At 46.7% G+C, this 23,796-nt stretch overlaps 7 protein-coding genes across 7 annotated transcripts; 3 read left to right on the forward strand and 4 right to left on the reverse strand.

Moving 5' to 3' along the window:
• Window positions 1–1,277: 1,277 nt before the first annotated feature.
• Window positions 1,278–2,543, reverse strand: N7481_008402 (uncharacterized protein; the record flags this gene model as incomplete). Its single annotated transcript, XM_057267621.1, has 1 exon — window positions 1,278–2,543. One exon carries the CDS (start codon window positions 2,541–2,543, stop codon window positions 1,278–1,280), a length of 1,266 nt encoding a protein of 421 aa, XP_057121822.1.
• Window positions 2,544–6,419: 3,876 nt separating this feature from the next.
• N7481_008403 (uncharacterized protein) lies at window positions 6,420–6,857 on the reverse strand (the record flags this gene model as incomplete). Its single annotated transcript, XM_057267622.1, has 1 exon — window positions 6,420–6,857. The coding sequence occupies one exon, from the start codon at window positions 6,855–6,857 to the stop codon at window positions 6,420–6,422; it is 438 nt and encodes a 145-aa protein (XP_057121823.1).
• Window positions 6,858–6,864: 7 nt separating this feature from the next.
• On the reverse strand, window positions 6,865–7,868 carry N7481_008404 (uncharacterized protein; the record flags this gene model as incomplete). Its single annotated transcript, XM_057267623.1, has 2 exons — window positions 6,865–7,494; window positions 7,857–7,868. 2 exons carry the CDS (start codon window positions 7,866–7,868, stop codon window positions 6,865–6,867), a joined length of 642 nt encoding a protein of 213 aa, XP_057121824.1.
• A 72-nt stretch (window positions 7,869–7,940) lies between these two features.
• Window positions 7,941–9,826, forward strand: N7481_008405 (alpha-mannosyltransferase; the record flags this gene model as incomplete). The annotated part of the gene is made up of 2 exons (XM_057267624.1): window positions 7,941–9,282; window positions 9,360–9,826. The coding sequence occupies 2 exons, from the start codon at window positions 7,941–7,943 to the stop codon at window positions 9,824–9,826; spliced, it is 1,809 nt and encodes a 602-aa protein (XP_057121825.1).
• A 6,169-nt stretch (window positions 9,827–15,995) lies between these two features.
• On the reverse strand, window positions 15,996–16,301 carry N7481_008406 (uncharacterized protein; the record flags this gene model as incomplete). The annotated part of the gene is made up of 1 exon (XM_057267625.1): window positions 15,996–16,301. One exon carries the CDS (start codon window positions 16,299–16,301, stop codon window positions 15,996–15,998), a length of 306 nt encoding a protein of 101 aa, XP_057121826.1.
• Window positions 16,302–18,217: 1,916 nt separating this feature from the next.
• N7481_008407 (FG-GAP repeat domain-containing protein) lies at window positions 18,218–19,618 on the forward strand (the record flags this gene model as incomplete). Its single annotated transcript, XM_057267626.1, has 3 exons — window positions 18,218–18,310; window positions 18,678–18,995; window positions 19,136–19,618. 3 exons carry the CDS (start codon window positions 18,218–18,220, stop codon window positions 19,616–19,618), a joined length of 894 nt encoding a protein of 297 aa, XP_057121827.1.
• Window positions 19,619–20,809: 1,191 nt separating this feature from the next.
• On the forward strand, window positions 20,810–22,616 carry N7481_008408 (FG-GAP repeat domain-containing protein; the record flags this gene model as incomplete). The annotated part of the gene is made up of 5 exons (XM_057267627.1): window positions 20,810–21,043; window positions 21,101–21,189; window positions 21,250–21,307; window positions 21,362–21,445; window positions 21,537–22,616. The coding sequence occupies 5 exons, from the start codon at window positions 20,810–20,812 to the stop codon at window positions 22,614–22,616; spliced, it is 1,545 nt and encodes a 514-aa protein (XP_057121828.1).
• Window positions 22,617–23,796: the final 1,180 nt, after the last annotated feature.

A 23,796-nucleotide genomic window follows, 5' to 3' on the forward strand; every position in this document is an offset into this window, starting at 1 on the left:
ATTGGCTTCGGGCAAGAATATAAGGCAATTTCTGGTGGCTCCAAGTGCTGAGACGATCTTTGCCCCTACATCTGCTCCTACCTCAATCGCGAGTGATATAACAACCAATCCAACGACAATACCTTCAGTGACTTCAACCGCAGGAGCACCGGCAACGAAAGATACGACGTTACTGATGAGAGCATCCTATTCATTATATAACACCACGGCCTCAATGGTTATGGTGTCGATGGCCTCAATTTTGATGCTCGTTTTTGACTGGCAACTACCGCCATTTCCCTTTGCCTAGATTAGTCTTACAAAGCAGAATATTACCCTGGATTCAATTTGGCATTAACATTCGCTACGAACGTTCAAGATATCACAAATCTCTCCCGTTAGATCATCCACACTTTCTCCAGGATGGTGAATAATAAGTATCTTGCTCATCATGGTCCAGCAGGATGTGTTCTTTCCGCCATAGTTAGGAAGCAAATGGTGTATCTGAGGCACCTATGCATACATTTGGTCTACCTGGACCAATGCAAACTGGGAACCCCTACCTTTCCTAGCTCGATTACCCATATTTTAGTACGATACAGGTCATTAACTCAAAGGGCCTCAGACCGCCAAGATATGTAGATTAACTGGTACAGTAGCTAGCAATATATTCAGTATTTAGCATAAAGATTGAAGGATCCATTTCCACGGGAGGAAGCTACGATATCATGAGAGCTTCATTATACACACACACACACACAATTCATTACGCCCGGAGGTGTCAAGCCTAGAGGGCACCTATACGCTATTTGATCTTTCCATTGTATACATTTTGTCATAGTCTCATTTTCTTGAGGAAAAGCTGAATCAGCTGCCAAAAACCCCTCTAGCCCATGCGGGTATGTCCTTCACGATTTCTTCTTGTTGTTGTTGTCATCATATCCTCTCCCACAAAAGCAATAACCCATCCCTCTGTGACACCGGACCCCCCCCACGTGTCCATTCTCGATGTAGTTTCGTGAACCTCTTCCCTGAGTAGCGATTTACCGAGAGTACTTCTCATGTTAACGCCCGAAGTAGCTGACTGCCTCGCTGGCGGCAACACCAGATAGCAGACGAAGGACTGACGAATCGACATGCGATCGAACCGGTAGGGCAGGTGAATTATTGTGAGCAAAGTCCGGTGAGTATAGGTTAAAAATGGGTAGGCAGGTCGGTTGTTCGAAGGCTCGTCGACGTCGTTTCGGTGGATTCAACCGCTGTACCTTTATGCAAGTTTCCCTCGAAGTTAAATTTGTTCAACGACGCTTAGCAAACCGTCCAATATCTTTCTCGCTATATCTCTTCCCTGTATGAATGTCACAACTCCTGATGTAATTGCGAAATTCATCCATCGACATATCTGCGCCTTGGAGCTTCTTTTTGGCAGGGCTCTCTTTCCTGCATGCGACTATCAGATGATTTGCCAGCTCCATTTCCGATATTCTTGGTATTGAAAGCTCGTAGTCTGCGTGGATCTCCATCAAAATATAATCCCGCGCTAGATTATTCAGGAAGGAGCGTAGAGCGAAATTATCAGTGGCTCGAAATTTATAGAAGATACGGTCTTCAAACAAATACACAACCATTAAGTTTTGGTTGTTTGAATAATGCCACATATTGAGGATTTCGGAGAATCTGCCATGATGCGTAATATAGAGTTTCACTCCCATATCACCAATGGTCAGTTCGTCCTCAAATCCAGCTGCTAACCCATTTCGCAAGGTCATGTGATCGGGGGAGCCGATTGGATGTGATGGTGTTGAAACTGAGTTGGAGTAAAGAGATTCTTCACCAGGTAAAGATGGAAGTGGGTAAGTTTTTCGAGTTAACTCATGCCCAAGAAAGGCGCCTTGACTATGTATGTCGTTTTTGTCTCCATGCGTTTCGAAAACAGCTGTATCATCTTCTGCTGCCACGGCTGATAGTATATTTGTATCACTTAGACCGTACATACTCTCCCCAGACACTGAATTTACTTTAATTCTTGAACTCATCCCATCAACTACTTTATCTCCAAAGAAACAAAGCAAGATATCGCGAGTGATTGCAAGGGATGTGGGATATTCCGCTACTGTTTCAGCCGGCCCGAAAATTTGTTCAATGAAAAAGCTGCCCCTTTGCTCACGGTATTGGCTTGCCACGGGTCGACAAAATCTTCTCTGGGCTTTTTCAGCCAGATTTTCCGTCGTTAAATTTGCCACACCATCTGCACAAGCATCGTTTACCTGCAGTAAAGTCAAGAAAGATGCAGAACAATTCGATGCTGCTTTGACATTTGGCTCATCCAGGCTCAGGAATTCGTCTGTAGAGATCTCATCAATAAAGTTTCTGGCATTGACGCGGCCCTGGGACTTGCTCAGTATGTTTTCAATTGAATTGGAGGAAAATCCGAGACGTTTGGCAAGCAGGGCGAGCGCCTGAAACGTCAAAATCTGATGTGGTGTTTGATAGTCTCGCGAGGTAGTCACTTTTGGGGAATCGTAGACAAAATGCCGTAATGTAAATAGCCAAAGCTGTATCATACTGTTTGTGAATGAAACCTGCGACCTTGGAACTGTTTTGAATGAATTTTCTGATATCTGGAATAGAGGGGCTTCTTGTTTGCTGACGGAATTCTATTGTCGTCGCATCTGAGCTAGAAGGGTTATTTTCCTTCTCCCAGGACACAAGTGATGTAGCGCCACTGTAGGATACTCGATGTATAAAACATCTTGTACAAGTGTGTTAAGCGAAGTTATCCTGCCTTTCAAGGCCAAAATTCGGGTTTTCAAACTCGCCCTTTCGTTCGAATTTTTTATATGTGGAAATAGATTTTTTGTTTCCATGAGTTGTGTAATTTGAGCTCGGTTATGGAGTAAGTTCAGTGGAATCATCCCTTCAATCAAAGAAACAGATGAATTGTCGACCGATTTAGCCATTGATAGATCGACAATGTTTAGCCATTTAAGGTATATATCTCTCAAGTATTGCGATATTATCTGCGAATTTATTAGATAAGCTGGGTGCTTTTTATGATACTGAAAACAAACCTCCGGGCAGTTCAGTTTGATCATTCGCTCAATCTGGCGGGTATTTAAGGGTTTCCAAAAACCAGGGTACTGCAACAGACGCTCAAAGCCATAAAAAAGATTCGTCTTTTTTTCTAGAAGCCTGAACCACTTCCGACGGCGGTCTGAGCCTAGCTTTGCCCACCATTTGGCTGCTTGTAACTCATTTTGTGTGTTCTTGTAAATTTTGTATATGCGGTAGATCTCTCCGTCGGAGAGTTCAAGGCTTTTTGATGATTCTCCGCAAAGCTGTGCTCGACTGTTCTCTGGAAGATCTTATTGCGAAATTGAGTATTTGCCACCGTACAGAGCAGGAGGACTTACCGTCGCGATATATGTCGACCAACCAGTAACTTTCTCCGAAATCCTTGGCTGCGCGAAGTCGGTGTCTTCCGTGGATATATAATAATCGGGAATTTTCATCTAATCTCAGCACAACCTGAGATGTATGGTCCAACAATTGTTCCTCAGTGACTCCTGTTTTAGAAAGAGCATCTGCGAAGGTAGATGGGTCAACGACGGCGACCACTTTATGTTCAGGTTCTAAGTTGCAACAGCCTTCAATTTCGAAAATTTGCCTGAGCCTGTCAACATTTTGTGGGTCAAAGTCTTTTATACCCACGAATTCACAGGGCTCCTCAAATGCCAAATGATTGAGATCAATGATTGCGCATCCACGGTAGAATTGAAACCTTTTGCGAGCAAGTTCGTTTGTTTGGCGGCCAAAGCAATTATAGAAATCTCTCTTGAATGAATCTATGACATTAAGTGATGCTTCGAGTAGTAAGCGCGCTTTCTATTCGAGTTTCTCTATTTCCCCGAAGTGTGATCTATTAAAGAAAAAAAATTATTATGTTGCCATCTGAAATATTTAAGCAGGAAACTTGCAAGCTTCTTGTTGCCTACTTCTGAGGATAGAATTTTTCTTGAAATAGATGATAAGGTAAGATCGACAGTGGCGAATGTAATCTGAAGGCCTCTTTGCCCTCCATCCCGCGCTGTTCCTAAATTGGAACATGTTCCAATACTGGAACATGAAGACCCCGCAATGCCAAGAGCATGATTTCTAGATCAAACCAATAGCCGATATAGGCGAAAGATGGTGTCAGATTTGGCTCTACATTTCATTCCGATGTACTGTAAGAAGTGGCCCATGAGCGTTAATTTATTCTCGTCCTATGCAACGCATGATGATAATTGAATCGGCATTTTAATCAATGACTAATATATATTTAGAGGAACCCCTCAGATCAACGACGCTTTGCGGAACGTTCTGTTTCGTCATCGCCAAATCTCTTACCGGTTTGAATATCATAGGTCTTGATATAATCGCGAAATTCATCCAGCGTCATTTCGACACCCGGTGGTTTCTTGTGGCTGGGATTGTTTTTTTTTTGCTGCGACAATCAGATGATTTGACAAAGCCGTTTCATATATTTTATTCACGTCCGGTATGGACAATCCGTAGTCTGAATGAATCTCCATCAGAGTGGACTTCCTCGCTAAGTTTGTCAAAAAAGAGCGCAATGCAAAATGATCGACAGCTGGAAATTTGTAAAACACTCGGTCCTCAAATAAGTATATAACCACTAGACTCTTGTTTATAGATTGATGCCAGAGAGATAGTATCTCCGGTATTTTGCGATGATGTACCATGTAAATTTTTGACTCCAAGTTACCAATGTTGAAGGCATCCTCGAATCCAGCTGCCATAGGTATTTGACTTTCCCAAGTCATGTCATCGTGATCGGGGGTGCCGCCCGGGTGTGAATGCATGGATACAGGACTGCGTTCTATGGAGTCTTGGTAAGGCGATACTGGCAGGGGAGCATGCTGCGGCGAGGGATCGCAATCAATAGGGAAGTCTTGAGAATTTTCATTTGCACCATCACTGGGCACATCGCCTTCTGTTGGCTCATTGATACCCGCTGGATCAGAGCTGTTCGTTTCATTTGAGAAAGGGCCAGGAGATGATGAGGTTGATAGGTTGAACTTAGATCCTATCATGGGCCCAAAAAAGCAAATTAGAATATCTCGAGTGATGGCAAGAGAGGTCGGAAACTGGCGTAGAGGCCCAACTGGCCTGAAGACCTTTTCCATAAACATATTACATCTTTGCTTCGTATATTGATGTTGGGTAGGCTTATTGAACCTTGATTGGGCGCTATCCTCCGCATGATCGGTCGTAAAGCTTGGATCCTGAATAATAGCGTCCTTTCTCCCTCTTAATGCACTCATTATATTCAAAAAGCGATTTGAGACTGCCTTTATATCAGAATTGTTCAGGGCCAAGAACTCATCTCTGTAAATGGTCTCAACAAAGTCTTTTGCAATAACACGGGCCTGAATTTGCCGTTGGGTTTCTTGAATCTCATCTGAAGAGAAACCCAGTCGAGCAGCAAGTGCGGCAAGCCCATGGAGAGTGAAAATAGGATTTGGCTGTCTGAACGCTTGAGATGGGGTAACATGGCGCCCGTAGACGACAAAATGCCTCAATGAGAATAGCCACAATTGTATCATACTATCTATGAAGGTACCCTGGGAGTTCGGAAGAACTTTGAAGTCATGCTCAGATGTCTGGATCTCATGAGATTGCTGAGTTCCAATTGTATTCTACTGCCGTTGCATTACAACAAACAAACTCCCTTTGAAGTGTCGAGGGCATAGTCGAAGTAGTGCATGTGTTGGAAGATTCAGGAACAAGGCATCTTGCATGAGTGTTTTCAAGGATGTGAGTCTGCCTTCGACCCTGAGAAGTCGATTTTTCAGCTCTTCTCTCTCCTCATCTTTGGTAATCGCCGGAAAAATCCGGTTTGTGTCGACAAGTTCGGCAATGTACTTCTGGTCGTGAAGAGAAATTTGGGGAAACACTCCTTCTATCAGAGTCACAGAAAGAGTATCAACATACTTTGCCTTTGAATCATCCACAATCGCCTGCCACTTCCGACTCATATTCGTCAAATATTGACAGATAATCTAGAAAGTTAGAAAATAATACACTCTCAATTAGGCTTTGAGGAGACCAACCTCAGGGCACTTCAACCCAAGCAATCGTTGGATTTGATCCGATTTTAACGGGGTCCAAAGCCCGATATAGGGAAGTAACTCATCAAAACTTTGACGCAGAAGTTTCTTTTCGTTCAAACGGCGGAAATTCTTGCGACGAGTATCTGACTCCAACTTTGCCCACCACTTTGCTGCTTGCAAACTATTCTTATTTATTTTGTGCAGCCTGTATGTGCGGTAAATCTCCCCATCAGTGAACTTCAAGGATTTGGGGCACTGATCGCGAAGCTCAGTTCGCGACGAGGAAGGCAAATCTTGTCGTAAAACCAAATTTAGAGTCTATTTTCAATGAACGCATGAAGAGTAAGACCAACCATCGACATAGATATCCACCAGCCAAGAGCGCATTCCTATGGCTTGGGCGGCTCGCAAACGGTGTTTTCCAAATATACACATGAGTCGAGTGCCTTCTTCAAAGCCCAGGGTGATTTGAGTTGTGGGGTCGAGAAGTTGCTCTTGTGTTATCCCACTTATCGAAAGAGCATTTTTTAGTTTGTCTGAATCAACGACCGCAGCGACGCGGTGCTCAGGCTCCATGTTACAGCAACCCTCGATCTGGAATATTTTGATCAGACGGTCAACGTTATCTTGACTATACTCCCGGGAGCCAAGAAGAGCAGCGTCCTCAAAGAATAGATGATTGAAATCAATAACAGCACAGCCTCTGAAAAATTGTAGCCGCTGCACAGCCAGCAGATTTGCGCGATCGCTCAGGAGATCCATCATTGTGTCACATCATTGTCCTGGGGCATAGGGGTATTTGTAGCGCTGAATGGGACAAGCCCCACTGTTCCGTTTTCTGTCTGCTGGTCTGCGCACAATCCCTGGTCTTTTCATACTCCCCTGTCTGCGCACACTCCCCAGTCTGCGCACACTCTCCAGTCTGCGCACACTCTCCAGTCTTTTCATACTCCCCTGTCTGCGCACACTCCCTGGTCTGCGCATACTCTCCAGTCTGCGCATACTCTCCAGTCTGCGCACACTCCCCAGTCTGCACACACTCCCCAGTCTGCGCACACTCTCCAGTCTGCGCACACTCTCCAGTCTTTTCATACTCCCCTGTCTGCGCACACTCCCTGGTCTGCGCATACTCTCCAGTCTGCGCACACTCCCTGGTCTGCACACACTCCCCAGTCTGCGCACACTCTCCAGTCTTTTCATACTCCCCTGTCTGCGCACACTCCCCAGTCTGCGCACACTCTCCGGTCTTTTCATACTCCCCTGTCTGCGCACACTCCCTGGTCTGCGCATACTCTCCAGTCTGCGCACACTCCCTGGTCTGCGCACACTCCCCAGTCTGCGCACACTCCCCAGTCTGCGCACACTCCCCAGTCTGCGCACACTCCCCAGTCTGCGCACTCTCCCTGGTCTGTTCATACTTCCCAGTCCATTGGTTAAAGCCCCACCAGGTGGCCAGTATTTCGTGTTGTAATATGAGGCTGGTGCAGATCAGGAACCAAGCCGAACCATCGGAATTAATCCCGAGATATCTATACGAAGAACCAAGTTGATTGGAAATCAACTTGTTCTTCTCGTTGTATATATATAGCCTAATGTTTCCCTATGAACAATAACACAATTCATACCTCTGAACTACAACATTTCGAGTTTCTCAATTTATTTATCCTACTACATCAAAAATCGCTCCGTCTGCGAAATTTTCAACTCCTTTCCCATTGCTACCCTCACAATCATGCTCCCACCGCGATGATTTACTCGTACCTCCCGCAGCATTCAACTCCCCTCAAAGAAGGCCGATCTCATCCGCCATGTCCAAGGCTTAAAGTCAAAGTACGACGGAAATGTATGGCTTCGCGAACAATTCACCTCGTGTTTGCAGCAGCAACAGGGTGGTTAATCGTATTATACTTTGTCTTCTGGACTGACTCTTCAACTCTGGATGGAAAGAGTATGCGGACGACTTTTGGCATGGCCAAGGATAGACTCTGGCGGATTCACCCCGCTATTGTAAGGACTGAGGAGGCATGGTGGCAGGATTCAACATCGCAAAATATGTTTGAAGAATCCAATGCGACGTCATCAGTGGAACCACAGGCCAATGTTAAGTCTGCATCAATGAAATATAAAGATTCACAGCAATCTGTCCCGAAGGCCTCCAAATATACCAACAAGAATACGGAATCGAGGCATATATTCCCCGACGAATTGGACACCGCCCTCGACAACCTCTTCTCTATAATTCCCAATGAAATGTACCTCCGAGAGCTTCTACGGCCCGTGATAGGCACGGGTGCGGAAAAGCTGCGTGAACTCGGTCTACGCACGCGCGCATACAAACAATTCTTCGAAGCCTGGGAGAAACTCCACCTCGTCACCGAAGACAATGATAATACTTACGTTCGAGACGATCTCGTCCCCTACATGCGTGCCAAATTTAGCGAGCAAACCTTCCCTGAGGCGCTCCACAAATACGAAACCTATCGCCACTTCCTAGCCAAACTCTCCGCGCTGTTGTTTCCGTGGACGAGCCCATACTTCGGAGATCATATAAGTCTGCACGCATCCTTGCACCATGGAGGTCGTGGCATCGTGTTTACAGCGGGCGACAACCACGCGGCTTTCCTCCTCACTGCCATCCCCTCCCTCCGCATCCTTGGTTGCGAGCTGCCCGTTGAAATCATGTATCTCGGCGACAGCGACTTGGGCGAAGACTTCCGAGCCGAGCTAGAAGCACTCCCCGGCGTGGTAACGCGTGACCTCTCCGCCATGGTTAGCGATGAGGGCTGGCGGCTCACCGGATGGGCCGGTAAGCCGTTTTCTATCCTCTTCTCGTCTTTCCGCGAGGTCATCTTCATCGACGCCGATTCACTGTTCTTCGTCAATCCCGAAGTGCTCTTCAATGACGAGGACTACGTGCGCACGGGCGCCCTTTTTTTTAAAGACAGAATGATCATGCCTGAGAGCAAGAAACGGTGGCTGCAGCAGATCTTGCCAAAGCCGATTTCGAAACTGGTGCGGCAGAGCAGGATGTGGACTGGGGAGAGCGGGCATATGCAAGAGTCCGGTGTTGTAGTTGTGGACAAGTGGATACACTTTGTTGCCTTATTACTGGTAAGTAGAATGAATGGGCCCGATAGAGATGGGGATATGATGGCGGGCATTGTGGGGACCTATAATATGGTCTACGGTTTGTTCCCCCTTCCCCCTCCCCCCCCCCTCCCTTTACCCATCCTGTCTATTTTATTAATACCCGCGAAAACACAGGCGACAAAGAAACCTTCTGGATTGGCTGGGAGCTCTCCGGTGACACCTCCTATGCTTTCCACCCCGGTGCAGCCGGCATAATGGGCGTAGTTCAAGACCCCGACATCTTCAACCCAACCAACGAACAGCCCGCCTCGAACCTCGACCGGGGCCTCGCTGCTACCGCCACGAAAAGAAACCGCAAAATGGCACCTGGCCATGAATCTGACCTCACCATCTGCGCCCCCCCAACTCCTCCATCTGGACCGCGACAAGCGCCCTTTGTGGTTCAATGGATGGCTGTACAAAAACAAGTATGCGAGGACCAAACGGACGATCGGAGAATTCGACGTGTTTATGGAGGAGCCGAAGGAAGTGTTGGATCCAGGAGCGTGGCAATTAAAGAAGAACAATATGTGTTGCTTGTCAAATGCGGCGACACGGGAGTTTACGAAGGAGGAGACGGAATGGCTGGGGGAGTTGATTAAGATAGCAAAGATAAAGGAAAATTGAAAAATGACGGGAACATGATAGATTTTAATTTTCTTTTTGTTGGGTAAGTCCATATCCATGGTATACCATTTTCCCAAATGCTGGGATGGGAGCCTTTCACTAAAAACCTAGGAAGCATCACCCAGCCATCGGCAGAAATACATTCAATACCGGTGATAGGGATGCCTGCAACTGCCCAATATTGGGGATGCCAAAGAGCTTACAGAAATAAACTCCTACAAGCCTTATAATGTTTGGAAAGAGGCCAGATTTCGCAGCCTGTTCGGATATTTCAAGGTGCCAAAGGATGCTCTGGTACCGGCATGTGCAAAGAAGCCCCACTCAGAGCCTGCGCATGATCACAGGCGCGCCCAGGCACGTCGATACGGAGAGGGGCAAATCGAGGTTTGCGTGCTTTTTCTAATAAACAGCACCAACATCTTCTTAACCAATGTAACCATGGGGCCAAATAGGCAAGACTTGAGGCCGCTATCCATTTGGTATATTGCGGCCCTTTGCAGGGAGGTGAACGGGGCTGCGTAATTATCATGACTGGTGCTGTGCAAGCAAGACAGCCTCTTGCCGTGGTTATCTCCATCGATACTAAGATTGGAACCATCCATGACGCCACACTCCCTGCGGTTTATCTCACGGTGATGCGGGGAGCTGTAGGTCTAGCGTCAATGTTCATAGCATCCTTGGTTTGTATAACGTCACGGCCGCAAGAGCTTGCTTGTAAGTCAAATAGGGGTCTGGAGTACCGCCGTCGGATAGAGTGAAGCTTTTATTAATTCCAAATGGCCATGGGCTGGAAAGTCTTTTGTCACGGCATATGGAACCAACTTTGGCGGGCTTATTCTGTTTACCGGAGTCACGGCCTCGTTTGGAGTCGTAGGTTTCGGGGCACCCAAAATGGGTCTGCTTTATTGATTAAGTAGATCGTTTCTTTTTCAACCTTACATTGCGAGTTAACAGATTGCAAAGATAGTATTAGTTTAGGGGACTAGGATTTGATTTCCAACTTAGAGTATGACATGAATCAGCTATAGCCTTGAGTCAAAACTTTTGACTGTGCTGGTGTTGGGGAGTCATGTGACTCCATGATACAGGAATCGATAGCTTCCTCTTCTCTTCCCTCTCTCTTCTATTTTCGTCCGCTTTTGTTGGTAGCTTCATACAAAAAACGTTTCTCTCATCATTGTGCAACTGATTGTAGCAACTTTCTCCAGAGCTGGTAAACATTCAAGATGGAGACGAATTGGTTATTAGGCAAAACAAGATAAACAATCTGATTTGCATACATTAAATAGCCCAGGCAATGCTCTTTCGAATGCATTCGAACGCAGTATTTATGAAGATAATTTGCTGTATATATATGTATACAAAAATGCTACGAAAATTGACGTTCCGGTGGCTATTCTTAATATAGTACAGTAGGACTTGACGCGGGGTGGAAAAACAATGAAAGAGTTGAGATGGTGACACCGATTTCCGGAAGCAATGTATCTAACCTCTTAGACTGAATGAGTTGGTCTTTCCTTTTGCCATCTCGCCGAGGTGTTAACGGCTGGAATGGAAGTTCGATAATATCGACCACTTTTTTCGTCCGAGTTGAAACTACATTTGAGAGTCTAGACTTGATCTCAGGCTGCGCAGGCACTAAATTGGTTAGTAGACCTTCAGTTCAATATATTTGCTACATACCAGTAATCAGAGATCTTCCCTTAGATTCCCAGAATCTTTCTGGGACGACCTCTTCCGCATTGATACGACCAAGGATTTTAAATATTCTGCCATTCTCACTCCCCCAATTTATCGGTTCTGCATCTTTAATCTTATCCTCATAAGAGGGTATGTAGATTCCAAATTGTAGGTTCTAAAGAGGTATTTTAGCCAAAAAACGTAACTAGGTCGGAAATATACCCACATAAATACCTATATCTCGTGCTAGGAGCTCACACATCCATTCATGAACATAGTCAAAATCCGCTTTAAAGTACCTGTTGGTATCACCAGCTAGGTCCTGTGTACACAGTTAAGTGAACAGTTCATGCTTCTAAAGCAAAGGTTGATTGATTCGTGTATATGATAGATGTGTCTCCGGTCAAGGCCAAATACCCCTGAATCCATGCGGCGGGAGCCGCAGCTTAGCAAGATTACGTACAACATGTCTTTGCTTATTCTGACGGGAGGATATATCCCGACAGTACCATTAGCTAAGAAATATAATAATCTACTTAGTAACGCACATCTATGATCTAGCTCCCATATAACAAAAATATCCCGGTGTTGATTTCCTGGTAGGCTGGTTTCAACAAGTAGACGAAGGTATAAAAGCTAGGCTACAATCCTAATACCAGTAGCAACAAGAAGTGCCTAAGAATATTTATCAAGCTCCATATAGCTGCCATATAGGCCATCTATCTAGGCTAAGTAATCGCTTTCTAGATTTCTAGCTAGCCTCTAGGTGAAGGTACTTGCTTGCTTAACCAGGCATACAATAGTCACTATCCTCTTATCGTGGTCAGTTTCCCACCAGGCAATTTGATAAGGATGACTTTGAAGAGCTACAGGATAGCTTGCCCCAGGAATTCATAAATATAAAAATGATCCTAGTCGAATTTTGAAGGGCTGATTGATTGGAATAACAAGTAAAATTGGGTTAGACCCCGGTATCGGTCAGACTATAGCACGTGTACCAATTCTAGAGCGTCTAATATTTCGAAATAGCAGCACTATCCATCGATATCTAGTTACTAATGTAAATACAAGGCTACCGATTAGAACGTAAATATAGGTTAGATAGAAATCTTTAGTATGTCTCCATACTATAACGAGCATAAAGAGTATTGCCCCAAAAAAAGCTTAGCTAGAATTCAGGCTATCCATTTCCACATAAAGACACTCAGGACACATATGGTCATGCCCGATGCCGCCTATAGAGTCTTAGATCAATACAGAATTGTGCGAACATTCTCGACATACCATCACCCCATAAACCTGTAGCCTCGTCTATAGGTGCCATCCAACTTGGTGAATCGATATTCCGATATACATAGTCGCTTGAAGAAAATTCATAACTACGAATGTGCTATGGATCTGAATATATGACCGAAGGGATATACCTTACATGTCTGCCATCAGTGCAAGGGGCGCGCTTATGACTACCGGAATTAGGTTAATAATAGCAAGATTAGCAGCTCGACTCCCAATATCCTTCAGACCATTAGTCGCTAAAAGGTTACTCATCAATGTTCCACTCCAATAGATAGCCTATAAAAATGCCCATGCCCTTGACCTCCTGCCAAAGATTAACGGATACACACAGTATTTGAGCATAAGCAAGCGTAGTCTCCAGCCCAAAAAGCGGGAAGCAACAATATAAAGTCTAGCAAGCGTCATGAGGAGAAGGTACCCCCCAAAATATCGAGATAGATATTCGTAGGATTGAGGAAAGGCATTTTTGATCTATTGATACTAGAATGGGGAGGGATGCCCTAATATAAAATCCAAGAAGAAGATAGTCGTCGGCGTATCGCTCGCGTTCCGGGCGCTTAGAGAGTATTAAGCTATTTATAGGTGAGCGGAATGATATAAAGGGGGTTTTCCATTCCCAAAATCAACTTTTGAAGCCTACTGGGACCAGGGCCGGTGGGAAGAGGCCGAGCAGCTCTTTGTGCAGGTGATGAAGACTCGCAAGACGAAGCTCGGCGAGGATCATCCCGACACGCTGACGAGTATGACCAATCTAGCTTTCACCTGGAAATCTTTAGGTCACGATGCTCAAGCAATCGACCTGCTACGGAACTGCTTGGCTAAGCAAAGACAAAAACTCGGTTTGAATCATCCGCATACTCTATCTAATTCTCGAACATTGCTAGTCTGGGAAACGGACAACCTGAATATCAGTTCGTAGATACCAGATACTCGCATATTCCACGTTTCAAAAATAATTTCTTCCTTGAGCTTGTATTTCCCCGAATTATTATTCTATTTCCGATTGTCTCAGAACGCATGGAGGAAAATAAATTGGCCTATCACTCGAAAAGCGTTTCTACCAAGTGTAAGGATGGAGATGATGCAGGAGTGGAGAACCTGTCATAAGCGGCAATGACGTAGCGGGATGAAGTGTAAGGGGGTTTCACGTAATATATTAGAGAATGTAGGGAAACACTCCAAACGAGTGGATGCATCACTCCCAGGAAAACATACCCGACAATTGTATGATCGATTATCGTGGAGAGAAGCAAGCGTGCTAGCCCAGCTCCGGACTGGCATGGTGAGACTCAATGGATATCTCTCTCGAATCAAAGTCGCAGAGACGGATCAATGCGCATGTGGACAAGCCAGAGAGACCGTGGAGCACTTCCTCTTTCGATGTCAGAGGTGGACCACGCACCGGACGGAAATGCTGCAATGTACCCACACTCACCGAGGCAACATATCATTTTTTCTTGGTGGAAAGTCGCCTTTGGATGACCAGAACTGGAAGCCAAATCTAGAAGCAGTGCGAGCCACAATACGATTCGCAATCGCCACTGGCCGACTCGACGCCGCCTAACCACGTCGACCAACACAATGACACCACTAACCCCCACCAACTACCTTGTGCCAGAGACGGTAGACGCGCTTCAATTGCCGAGGATAGGATGTTGAACACTTGGAGAAGCGCCTTCAAGCAAGTCTACTAATCAAACACTAAACCACAAGAACCCGCTAAGATATTGATATCTGAGATGACATACACTGAAAGGAATCTTGTATGGGCTCCAAGGAGGCACAGCATTAGCTAAAACGCATGTATATTTAGATCAGTGATAGTTGCCCTTTCGGTTCAGCCGCCGGGCGTTAATGAATTGTGTGTGTGTGTACTGTACAGTATTATAGTATTTCTCCGCCCCTAATGCCATGAGGTGCTAGTCCACATTTAAGGTAGGCATCGGAATATCGATATTCCAATATTTATGCTGTAATCGGCGGACCTGTGAATTTCCTTTTCAAGTTAGTTTTACCCTTTTGGGTTTCGCGCCCCAATACGCCGTCACGTAGCCTCCCTTTAGTGCCCTTCGATATAAAAAGACCCGTCGTCGCTGCTCTTTGCTATTCCTCTACCTCTCCACCTTCCACATATCGCTACGCCCCTACAATTTCGCCCACCTAATCGGACTCCCCGACTGCCCTATTCGCCTCTTATTTTCGATCGCAAACTACGGCTTAGCCCTTATTGCCTTTACAATTCACTTCTAGGATCGGGATTATTAGGCCTTTTAGCGTAGGTAGCAATTATAGAGGTTACAAAGATTTTAACAGAGCAATACGGTACAATTTATTCGTTTATAGGATATTCACTTAGCCGTTATAGTTTACTCGTTCTTTAAATAGATTATTCTCTATCTATTCCCCTCGATCATTCTCTCGTCCTTGATTCAATATTTATACACCGGCAAGGCGGATAGAAAGGTAGATCGTACATTAAAACGACGCGCCACTTCACGAATCGAAGAGAGTTCTTTATTCTTAAAAAGCTAGATAATTAACGAGATCCTACCCTCTTGCTCTATTGAAATGTTCAAGGATTAAGTGCTAATTGGTGGCATGGTGGGTGGTTGAAGAAGAAAGGTTTAAATTAATTGACGCGTTTCCGGTGGCGTCGCCAGCTTGGTAGTGAATTACCCTATGTCGGTGCAGTCAAGGCTGCCTGATGAGCAACCGGATATAGATCCCGGATCGCACTATCGAAGCGTGATAATGTATCATGTTAGCAATAAGAACAGCGATAGAATAGTAATCCTATTAAAAAGTGAAGGTTAGGTTGAACTCACAGTGTGCCCACAACTTCCACAGTTACTTGCATCGGTATCAAGGTTGACGCAGGCCCCATTACAACAGGTCAGGCCAGACGCGCACTATCGAGCACCAGTTAGTCGTCGTCTCAAAATATGCAGTCTGCGGCCATCTTACACATTGCCCGTTACAAGAAGAAGAAGGAGGATCACAATCTGGCGGGGTTGGGACACAGATACAGCCTCTATTTCATATCAGCTTTCAGATGGCTCCGCAATCGAAGGACGATCGAGAAAGAGACTAACGGCGTAGTTCGTCCAAGGACAAGTCCAAGTAAACTAGAAGATCCACTCCCGTTGTCGCAGTAGCCCGATTGATCACCTAATCTCCGGCACTTAATTGAATCAGTATGTTAGTATCAGCAACCTCTTTGGGTATCCCGAATCTTACCTTGGCGTCACAACCGGCATGGTCGCAGCCACCACCACCCCCAACCCCAACCCCAATGTCTCCAATATCACCACCCCCAGTGTCAATGGTAATCCCACCGCCATCTCCATTGCCAATATTATTACCCCCGTGGGAAATCCCTCCACCTCGAGGTCCACCCCACTTTGCTAGAGCTTCTTTTCCAGTGAGCGCAGTGACAACAGAGCAGCACAAAAGGGTGAGAAGAGCAGAACGCATTTTTGTGAAGGCGTGGTTTGCTAACGACGATAGAAAAAAAAAAAGTATACCTAGTCGAACTTGTCGTTAGACTAGAACTAGCGTGTCTTGCTTCTTATGTATTATATTCAGCGCGTTTCTACGATTATTTATTAATAAGGTTCCTTATTATAAATAAGGCGCTTAGAAATGTTGCCTAGGATTTGAACTATCTACTTTTATTTCACACGAACAGCAATCATGCAGAGTTCAAGGGGCTTGTGGTATGTGCTTAGATTCCGGCAAAATATTCCGGCAATCAGAATAGAGTCATGTGGGATCTGGTTGGTCCCCCGTGCGTCCCCTCGCCTGGCTGTTACATTCGGGAACACCCTCTCAAACCAAAACGATGTATATTTTAATCAAGTATATTAAATATCCTAAGCATCTATTTTCTCCAATAATAGTGCTTTAGGTTATGGATAATTTGTTGGTCTAACAGTTAGTATTTTAACGCTATATTTGCCAGGAAGAAAAGCACTATAATGTTAGACAGCTAATTTGCCCTTTACCTCTCTCACAGTCGATAGGAACTTGATATGGAGTTAGAATTATAGGTGTAAAAATCCGAACACAACGGTTTGGCGCGGAGCACACACGGGCCGCCCACATCAATCAATTCTAACTGCCAAAACATGCTGCCGGAACTGTGCGCATACCATAAACCCCTGCCTGACCTTCGAGAAAATTAAGTTATCCACATTCCAGGGAACATGTCTAAGCATTTTAACCATAACAACAAAGCTTAGACAGTTTATGAATGGCCGTGGGCACACGGTTTAGCTGGGAGGGTAGCGTGTTGTTCTTCTTTACCACGAGCAGTGTGACGGGTTCAAACTGATATTCTCTTCCACCAAATTTTTAATCGTCTTAAGCAAACGCCTTTGCAACAATGCGTTTCGCTCTTCTAACCCTTTTGTGCGGTGCTTTGGTCACTGCGCTCTCCGGAGACGATGCCCTGGAAAAGTGGGGTAAACCTAGAGGTGGAGGCATTTCCCACGGCGGTAATAATATTGGCAATGGGGATGGTGGTGGGATTGACATTGACACTGGGGGTGGTGACATTGGAGACATTGGGGTTGGGGTTGGGGGTGGAGGGGGTGGGAGTAATTGCGACCCGGCCGCTTGTGACGCCAAGGTAAGATTCGTGGATACCCGAGGAGGTTGCTGATACTAACACACTGATTCATTAAAGTGTCGGAGATTAGGTGATCAATCTGGCTACTGCGACAACGGGAGTGGATCTCCTAGTTTACTTGGACTTGTCCTTGGACGAACTACGCCGTTAGTCTCTTTCTCGATCGTTAAATCCTGGATTGTAGAGCCATCTGAAAGCTAATATGAAATAGTGGCTGCATTTGTGTGCCAGCAAATTGTGGTCCTGATTCTTCTTGCAACGGCCAATGTGTAAGATGGCCACAGACTGCATATTTTGCGACGACGACTAACTGGTGCTCGATAGTGCGCGTCTGGCCTGACCTGTTGTAATGGGGCCTGCGTCAACCTTGATACCGATGCAAGTAACTGTAGAAGTTGTGGAAACACTGTGAGCTTAACCCAACCTTCTTGGCTCTGTCGCTGTTCTTCTTGCTAATATGATGAATTCTCACGTTTCGATAGTGCCCTGCTGGATCTATATCCACTTGCTCATCAGGCACCCTTACCTGTCAGACAGATTGTGATCCTCCTTCTTCTTCTTGTAACGGGCAATGTGTAAGACGGCCACAGACCGCATATTTTGAGACGACGACTAACTGGTGCTCGATAGTGCGCGCCCGGCCTGACCTGTTGTGGTGGAGCCTGCGTCGACCTCCAGAACACTGCCGGTAACTGTGGTACTTGTGGAAACACTGTGCGTTATCATCTGTTGCTAACAGAGGCGAACTCACTGACCCTTAATGCTACAGTGCCCAGCAGGTGAGGACTGCTGCAGCGGCGCTTGCACCAACCTCCAGAACACTCCCGGTAACTGCGGTACTTGTGGAAACACCGTACGTTATCAACGGTTGCCAAAGGAAGCAAAATCACTGACCATTAATGTTACAGTGCCCAGCAGGTGAGGACTGCTGCAGCGGCACTTGCACCAACCTCCAGAACACTCCCGGTAGCTGTGGCACCTGCGGGAACACTGTGCGTTATCATCCGTTCAGGAGGCGAAACCACTAACCATATTGATATAGTGCGCAGCAGGTGAGGACTGCTGCAGCGGCTCTTGTACCAACCTCCAGAATGATCCCAGCAACTGTGGAAGTTGTGGGAACACTGTGAGTTGGGCCTAACCTCTATACTGAGAGGACCTTTGCTATAATGTCCATATGAGTATTGGCGTTAATATGATGAATTCTAACGCTTGTATAGTGTGCTGCTGAATTCACTTGCTCATCGGGCGCCTGCATATGCACGACCTTCGAGGGTTTTCAAACGCAGGCAACATTCCCCGTGGGGGCCATTCCACGCGGGGTTATAGTGGGCGACTTCAACGAAGATGGCAATCTCGATATCGTGGTTGCGAATCAAGTCGACAACACAGTGAGTGTCTTGCTCGGGACTGGATCCGGGACATTCCAGCCGCAGGCCACATTCCTTGTGGGGTTCAGTCCGCGCAGTGTTGCAGTGGGCGACTTCAACCAAGATGGCAATCTCGATATCGTGACTGCGAATGTCAACAGCAATTCAGTGAGTGTCTTGCTCGGGACTGGATCGGGGACTTTCCAGCCGCAGGCCACATTCCTTGTGGGGTTCAGTCCGCGCAGTGTTGCAGTGGGCGACTTCAACCAAGATGGCAATCTCGATATCGTGACTGCGAATGTCAACAGCAATTCAGTGAGTGTCTTGCTCGGGACTGGATCGGGGACTTTCCAGCCGCAGGTCACATTCCCGTGGGAACCAGTCCGGTCAGTGTCGCAGTGGGCGACTTCAACGAAGATGGAAATCCCGATATCGTGACTGCCAATGCCAACAGCAATTCAGTGAGCGTCTTGCTTGGAAATGGATTGGGGAGCTTTCAGGCGCAGGCCACATTCCCCGTGGGGTCCCAACCGGACAGTGTCGCAGTGGGCGACTTCAACAGAGATGGCTATCTTGATATCGTGGCTTCGAATGCCAACAGCAATACAGTGAGCGTCTTGCTTGGAAATGGATTGGGGAACTTTCAGCCGCAGGAAACATTCCCCGTGGGGGCCATCCCTCGTGGTGTTGCAGTGGGCGACTTCAACGAAGATAGCTATCTCGATATCGTGGTTGCGAATGTGCTTGACAATACAGTGGGCGTCTTGCTTGGGAAGCCTTGCGATGCTTAAAACTGCCCTGGGGATCGAAGACCGAGTATATGCATGGATGTCTCATCTTCTATGTGACATGCTGCAGGTTTCACCGTGGGAGTTTTGGACGCGGGTTGGAACTTGGGACGCGGTTTGAGAATTCTGCTTAAAACGTCCTTTGGGATTTGCTTTTAGAAACCTGCATCTATGGTCTCTGAAACCTTCAGGACTTGAGGCCTTCAGACTTATATACTACTTTACAACTCCGTGCGGTCCGGACCCACATCACCACTTATCGGCTTGGTAGTTTACAGTACGTGGTGGCCTAGCTATGTTGAAAATTTGAATCATGTAGATTCTTTCCTGTAATAACCGATAGGTCACTCGAACGGACTGCTAAATATCTGTCCCAACTGACACCTGATCAGTACGTACCGCATCTACTGTCGCTGCCGCTCTGCATCTCCTGTACGGGGCTGTCACGTATTTGTCGATATGTCGATGCGTCCCTTTTCTAGGTTTCTGATCTGAACAATTCAGGCACCGGGCTATGGCTCACTAATGACTGTCGGTTAGTAAATTTGTTATTGCAATGTTATTTCTGTCTCTGCCTTCATGGATTTTGGGGATGTGGAAAGCCAGTGCTGTATTTTAAGAGGCGAAACCATCAATTTTATACGTCCGAAATAGGAAAGGCGCGGAGAAATTATGCTCCCGAGGGCCAGGGTCAGGTTCAGGGTCGGTGAGGTTCCACCCTGACCCTCTGAGGTGGGGGTGGAGGGACTGAAAGTTGGAAATCGCACCTTGTCTCACACACTCAGTAGCAATTTGATAAGGGGATTGGAAATGTAGGTGCAAACCCCCAAAGCGTCAAGGTTTGATGAGAATGGAGTGTTATTCCCCAGGCATAGTCAGCACGCACGGGTGACCAATCAGATCCCACATAACTCTATTCTGGATACCGAAATATTTTGCTGGTATTTGTGCGCATACCATAAACCACTGGGCTTCTAGAGAATTAAGGCTATTCACATTCTAGGGAACTTGTCTAAACACTTGAGTTATAATAACGAAACTTGTATAGTTAATGAAAAACCGTGCGCCCACTATATATCCCTTCCGCTGAGAGGGCAAGGCAAATTATTCTTCTTTACCACGAGCAGCACCAGGGTTCAAACTGATATCCTCGTCCAAAAAAATTTCTCGTTTTAAGAAAACGGCTTTGCAATAATGCGTTTCGCTCTTCTAACCCTTTCGTGCTGTGCTTTTGTCACTGCGCTCCCCGGAGAAGAAGCTCTAGAAAAGTGGGGTGGGCCTAGGAGTGGGCATAAGGTTTCCCATGGGGGAAACAATATTGGTAATGGGGATGGTGGTGGGATTGACATTGACACCGGGGGTGGTGACATCGGGCACATTGGGGTTGGAATTGGTGGTGGTTGCGACCCGGCCGCTTGTGACGCCAAGGTAAGATTCGGGATATCCAAAGAGGTTGCTAATACTAACATACTGATTGGTTTTAAGTGTCGAAAATCAGGTGACCAATCAGGATACTGCGACAACGGTAGTGGATCTCCCAGTTTATTTGGACTTATCCTTGGACAAACTGCGCCGTGAGTCTCTTCTCGATCGTCCTTAGATTGCAGAGCCATTTGAAAGCTGATATGAAATAGAAGCTGCATTTGTATACCAGCAGATTGTGATCAGACTTCTGCTTGCAACGGCCAATGTGTAAGATGCCGCAGACTGCATATTTTGCGACGACGACTAACTGGTGGTCGATAGTGCGCGTCCGGCCTGACCTGTTGCAATGGGGTCTGCACCGACCTCAACAACAATCCCAGTCACTGTGGCAGTTGTGCAAACACTGTGAGTTCGGCCTAACCTTCATACCTCTAGGAGAGCTGCTATGGCGGCGATATTTTCATTGCTATGGTGATCAATACTGACGCTTCTGCAGTGTCCTGCTGGATCGACTTGCTCATCAGGCGCGTGCATGTGTATGAGCTTCCAGGCGCAGGCTACATTCGGCACGGGGACCACACCAATCAGTGTTGCAGTCGGCGATTTCAACGGAGATGGCAATCTCGATATTGCGACTACGGATGAAGGCGACTATACAGTCAGCGTCTTGCTCGGGACTGGATCGGGGAGCTTCCAGACGCAGACCACATTCGGCACGGGGACAGCACCGTACGATATCGCAGTGGGCGACTTCGACAAAGATGGCAATCTCGATATCGTGGCTACGAGTATGTACGACAATTCAGTGAGCGTCTTGCTCGGGACTGGATCGGGGAGCTTCCAGCCGCAGGCCACATTCCTCGTCGGGTCCGAGCCGCTTGGTGTTGCAGTGGGCGACTTCAACCAAGATGGCTATCTCGATATCGTGACTTCGAACTACGTCGACGATACAGTGAGCGTCTTGCTCGGGACTGGATCGGGGAGCTTCCAGGCGCAGACCACATTCCCCGTAGGGTCAGCTCCGTTCGGTGTTGCGGTGGGCGACTTCAACGAAGATGGCTATCTCGATATCGTCGCTGCAAATAATGGCGGCAATACAGTGAGCGTCTTACTTGGGACTGGATCGGGGAGCTTCCAGCCGCAGACCACATTCCCCGTGGGGTCCTCTCCTGTTAGGGTTGCAGTGGGCGACTTCGACGGAGATGGCAATCTGGATATCGTTGCTTCGAATCAGGTCGACGATACAGTGAGCGTCTTGCTTGGGACTGGATCGGGGAGCTTCCAGGCGCAGGCCACATTCCCCGTAGGGTCAGTTCCGTACGGTGTTGCGGTGGGCGACTTCAACGGAGATGGCTATCTCGATATCGTTTCTACGAACATTGGCGGCAATTCGGTGAGTGTCTTGCTCGGGACTGGATCGGGGAGCTTCCAGCCGCAGGCCACATTTCCCGTCGGGTCCAATCCGCTTGGTGTTGCAGTGGGCCACTTCAACGGAGATGGCTATCTCGATATAGTGGCTGCGAATGCCGACAGCAATACAGTGAGCGTCTTGCTTGGGAAGCCTTGCGGCGCTTAGAACCTCCCTGGATCGTAGACCGGGTATATGCAAGCATGTCTTATACTCTTTGTGACATATTGACGGTTTTCCCGCGGAAGTTTCGGAACCTCGTTGGGACTTCTGACTAGGCCTCTGCACGGGACCGAAAAGACCGCAACGAAGACCGTACCGGACCGCACCACTGCGGTATGGTGCGGTCCTGCAAACAAGCAAAACATCTCAAACCCCAAACCGTGCATAATTCCTGATCGCTTTTCGGTACTGTAGCAAACGATTTGTAGTGTTGGGCTTCCATTGATTTAGGCTTCGGTGACCGCTTCAGCACTGAAAGGCTACCGCTCCGCACGAATTTTCGAACTGTTCGAAGTTCGCGAATTTCGGCGAATCGAATCGAATTCGATCCTTGGATTTCGGGCTTCGTGTTGAGATAGGTAGTTGTAATGTTCTTGTTGAGGTTACTATCAAAAGTGGGAATACATCTATTTATATGTCCCTCGCTAGTCCCGCCATAAGCTTTGACCACCGCGATACTCAACAATTCTCGATATTAATTCGAATTGAATCGGATTTGGCCAAAGTTCGATTCGATTCGATTCGTGCGGGGCCGTAAGCCTGATTCGTGAGTCGTGATGGCCTGGAAGCCAGCAGCAACGGTCCGAGTCAGGCTTGACATATCTTGTACACTGGGATAGCATTTGGGATGTAAATTCTTCAACGATTCTTAGATTATTTCTTTAGCTTCTCTATAGAATTGTACCTTCAATAATAACCTCATCTCCTTCGACTTCCTTAAACGATTACGATAACTCCAATCCTGCAACGATTTTGGAGTATTCCCTTCACCTACTTCCTCTATCAAGGATTCTAACGATTTTCTGACACTAATGCTGCGCACAAACTCCTTCAACAATTTTCTCACCTTCTCTCTATGCCAATTTTTCATCAAATCAAAACTTGATTATACTAACGATTCTCTCGAATTGGTTCCTTCAACGTCTCCTTTCAACGACTTCTTCCAATGACTTCCTCCAACCACTCCTCCTCGGAGTCCTTGAAATTAAGTCGTCCAACTGCTCTGTTGATTATTTATTAAACCATTCTATAAAGCAAAATCTACTAACAAACCCCTCCGTTGATGCCTTCAACGACCACCTAAAATTATTGCTTCAACGACCCCTTCAACGACCCCTTCAACGAT

Source organism: Penicillium waksmanii (genome assembly GCF_028829765.1).
Source record: "Penicillium waksmanii strain IBT 27052 chromosome Unknown utg000007l:1.0-4314555.0:1.0-4317578.0, whole genome shotgun sequence".
Taxonomy (NCBI): Eukaryota; Fungi; Ascomycota; class Eurotiomycetes; order Eurotiales; family Aspergillaceae; genus Penicillium; species Penicillium waksmanii.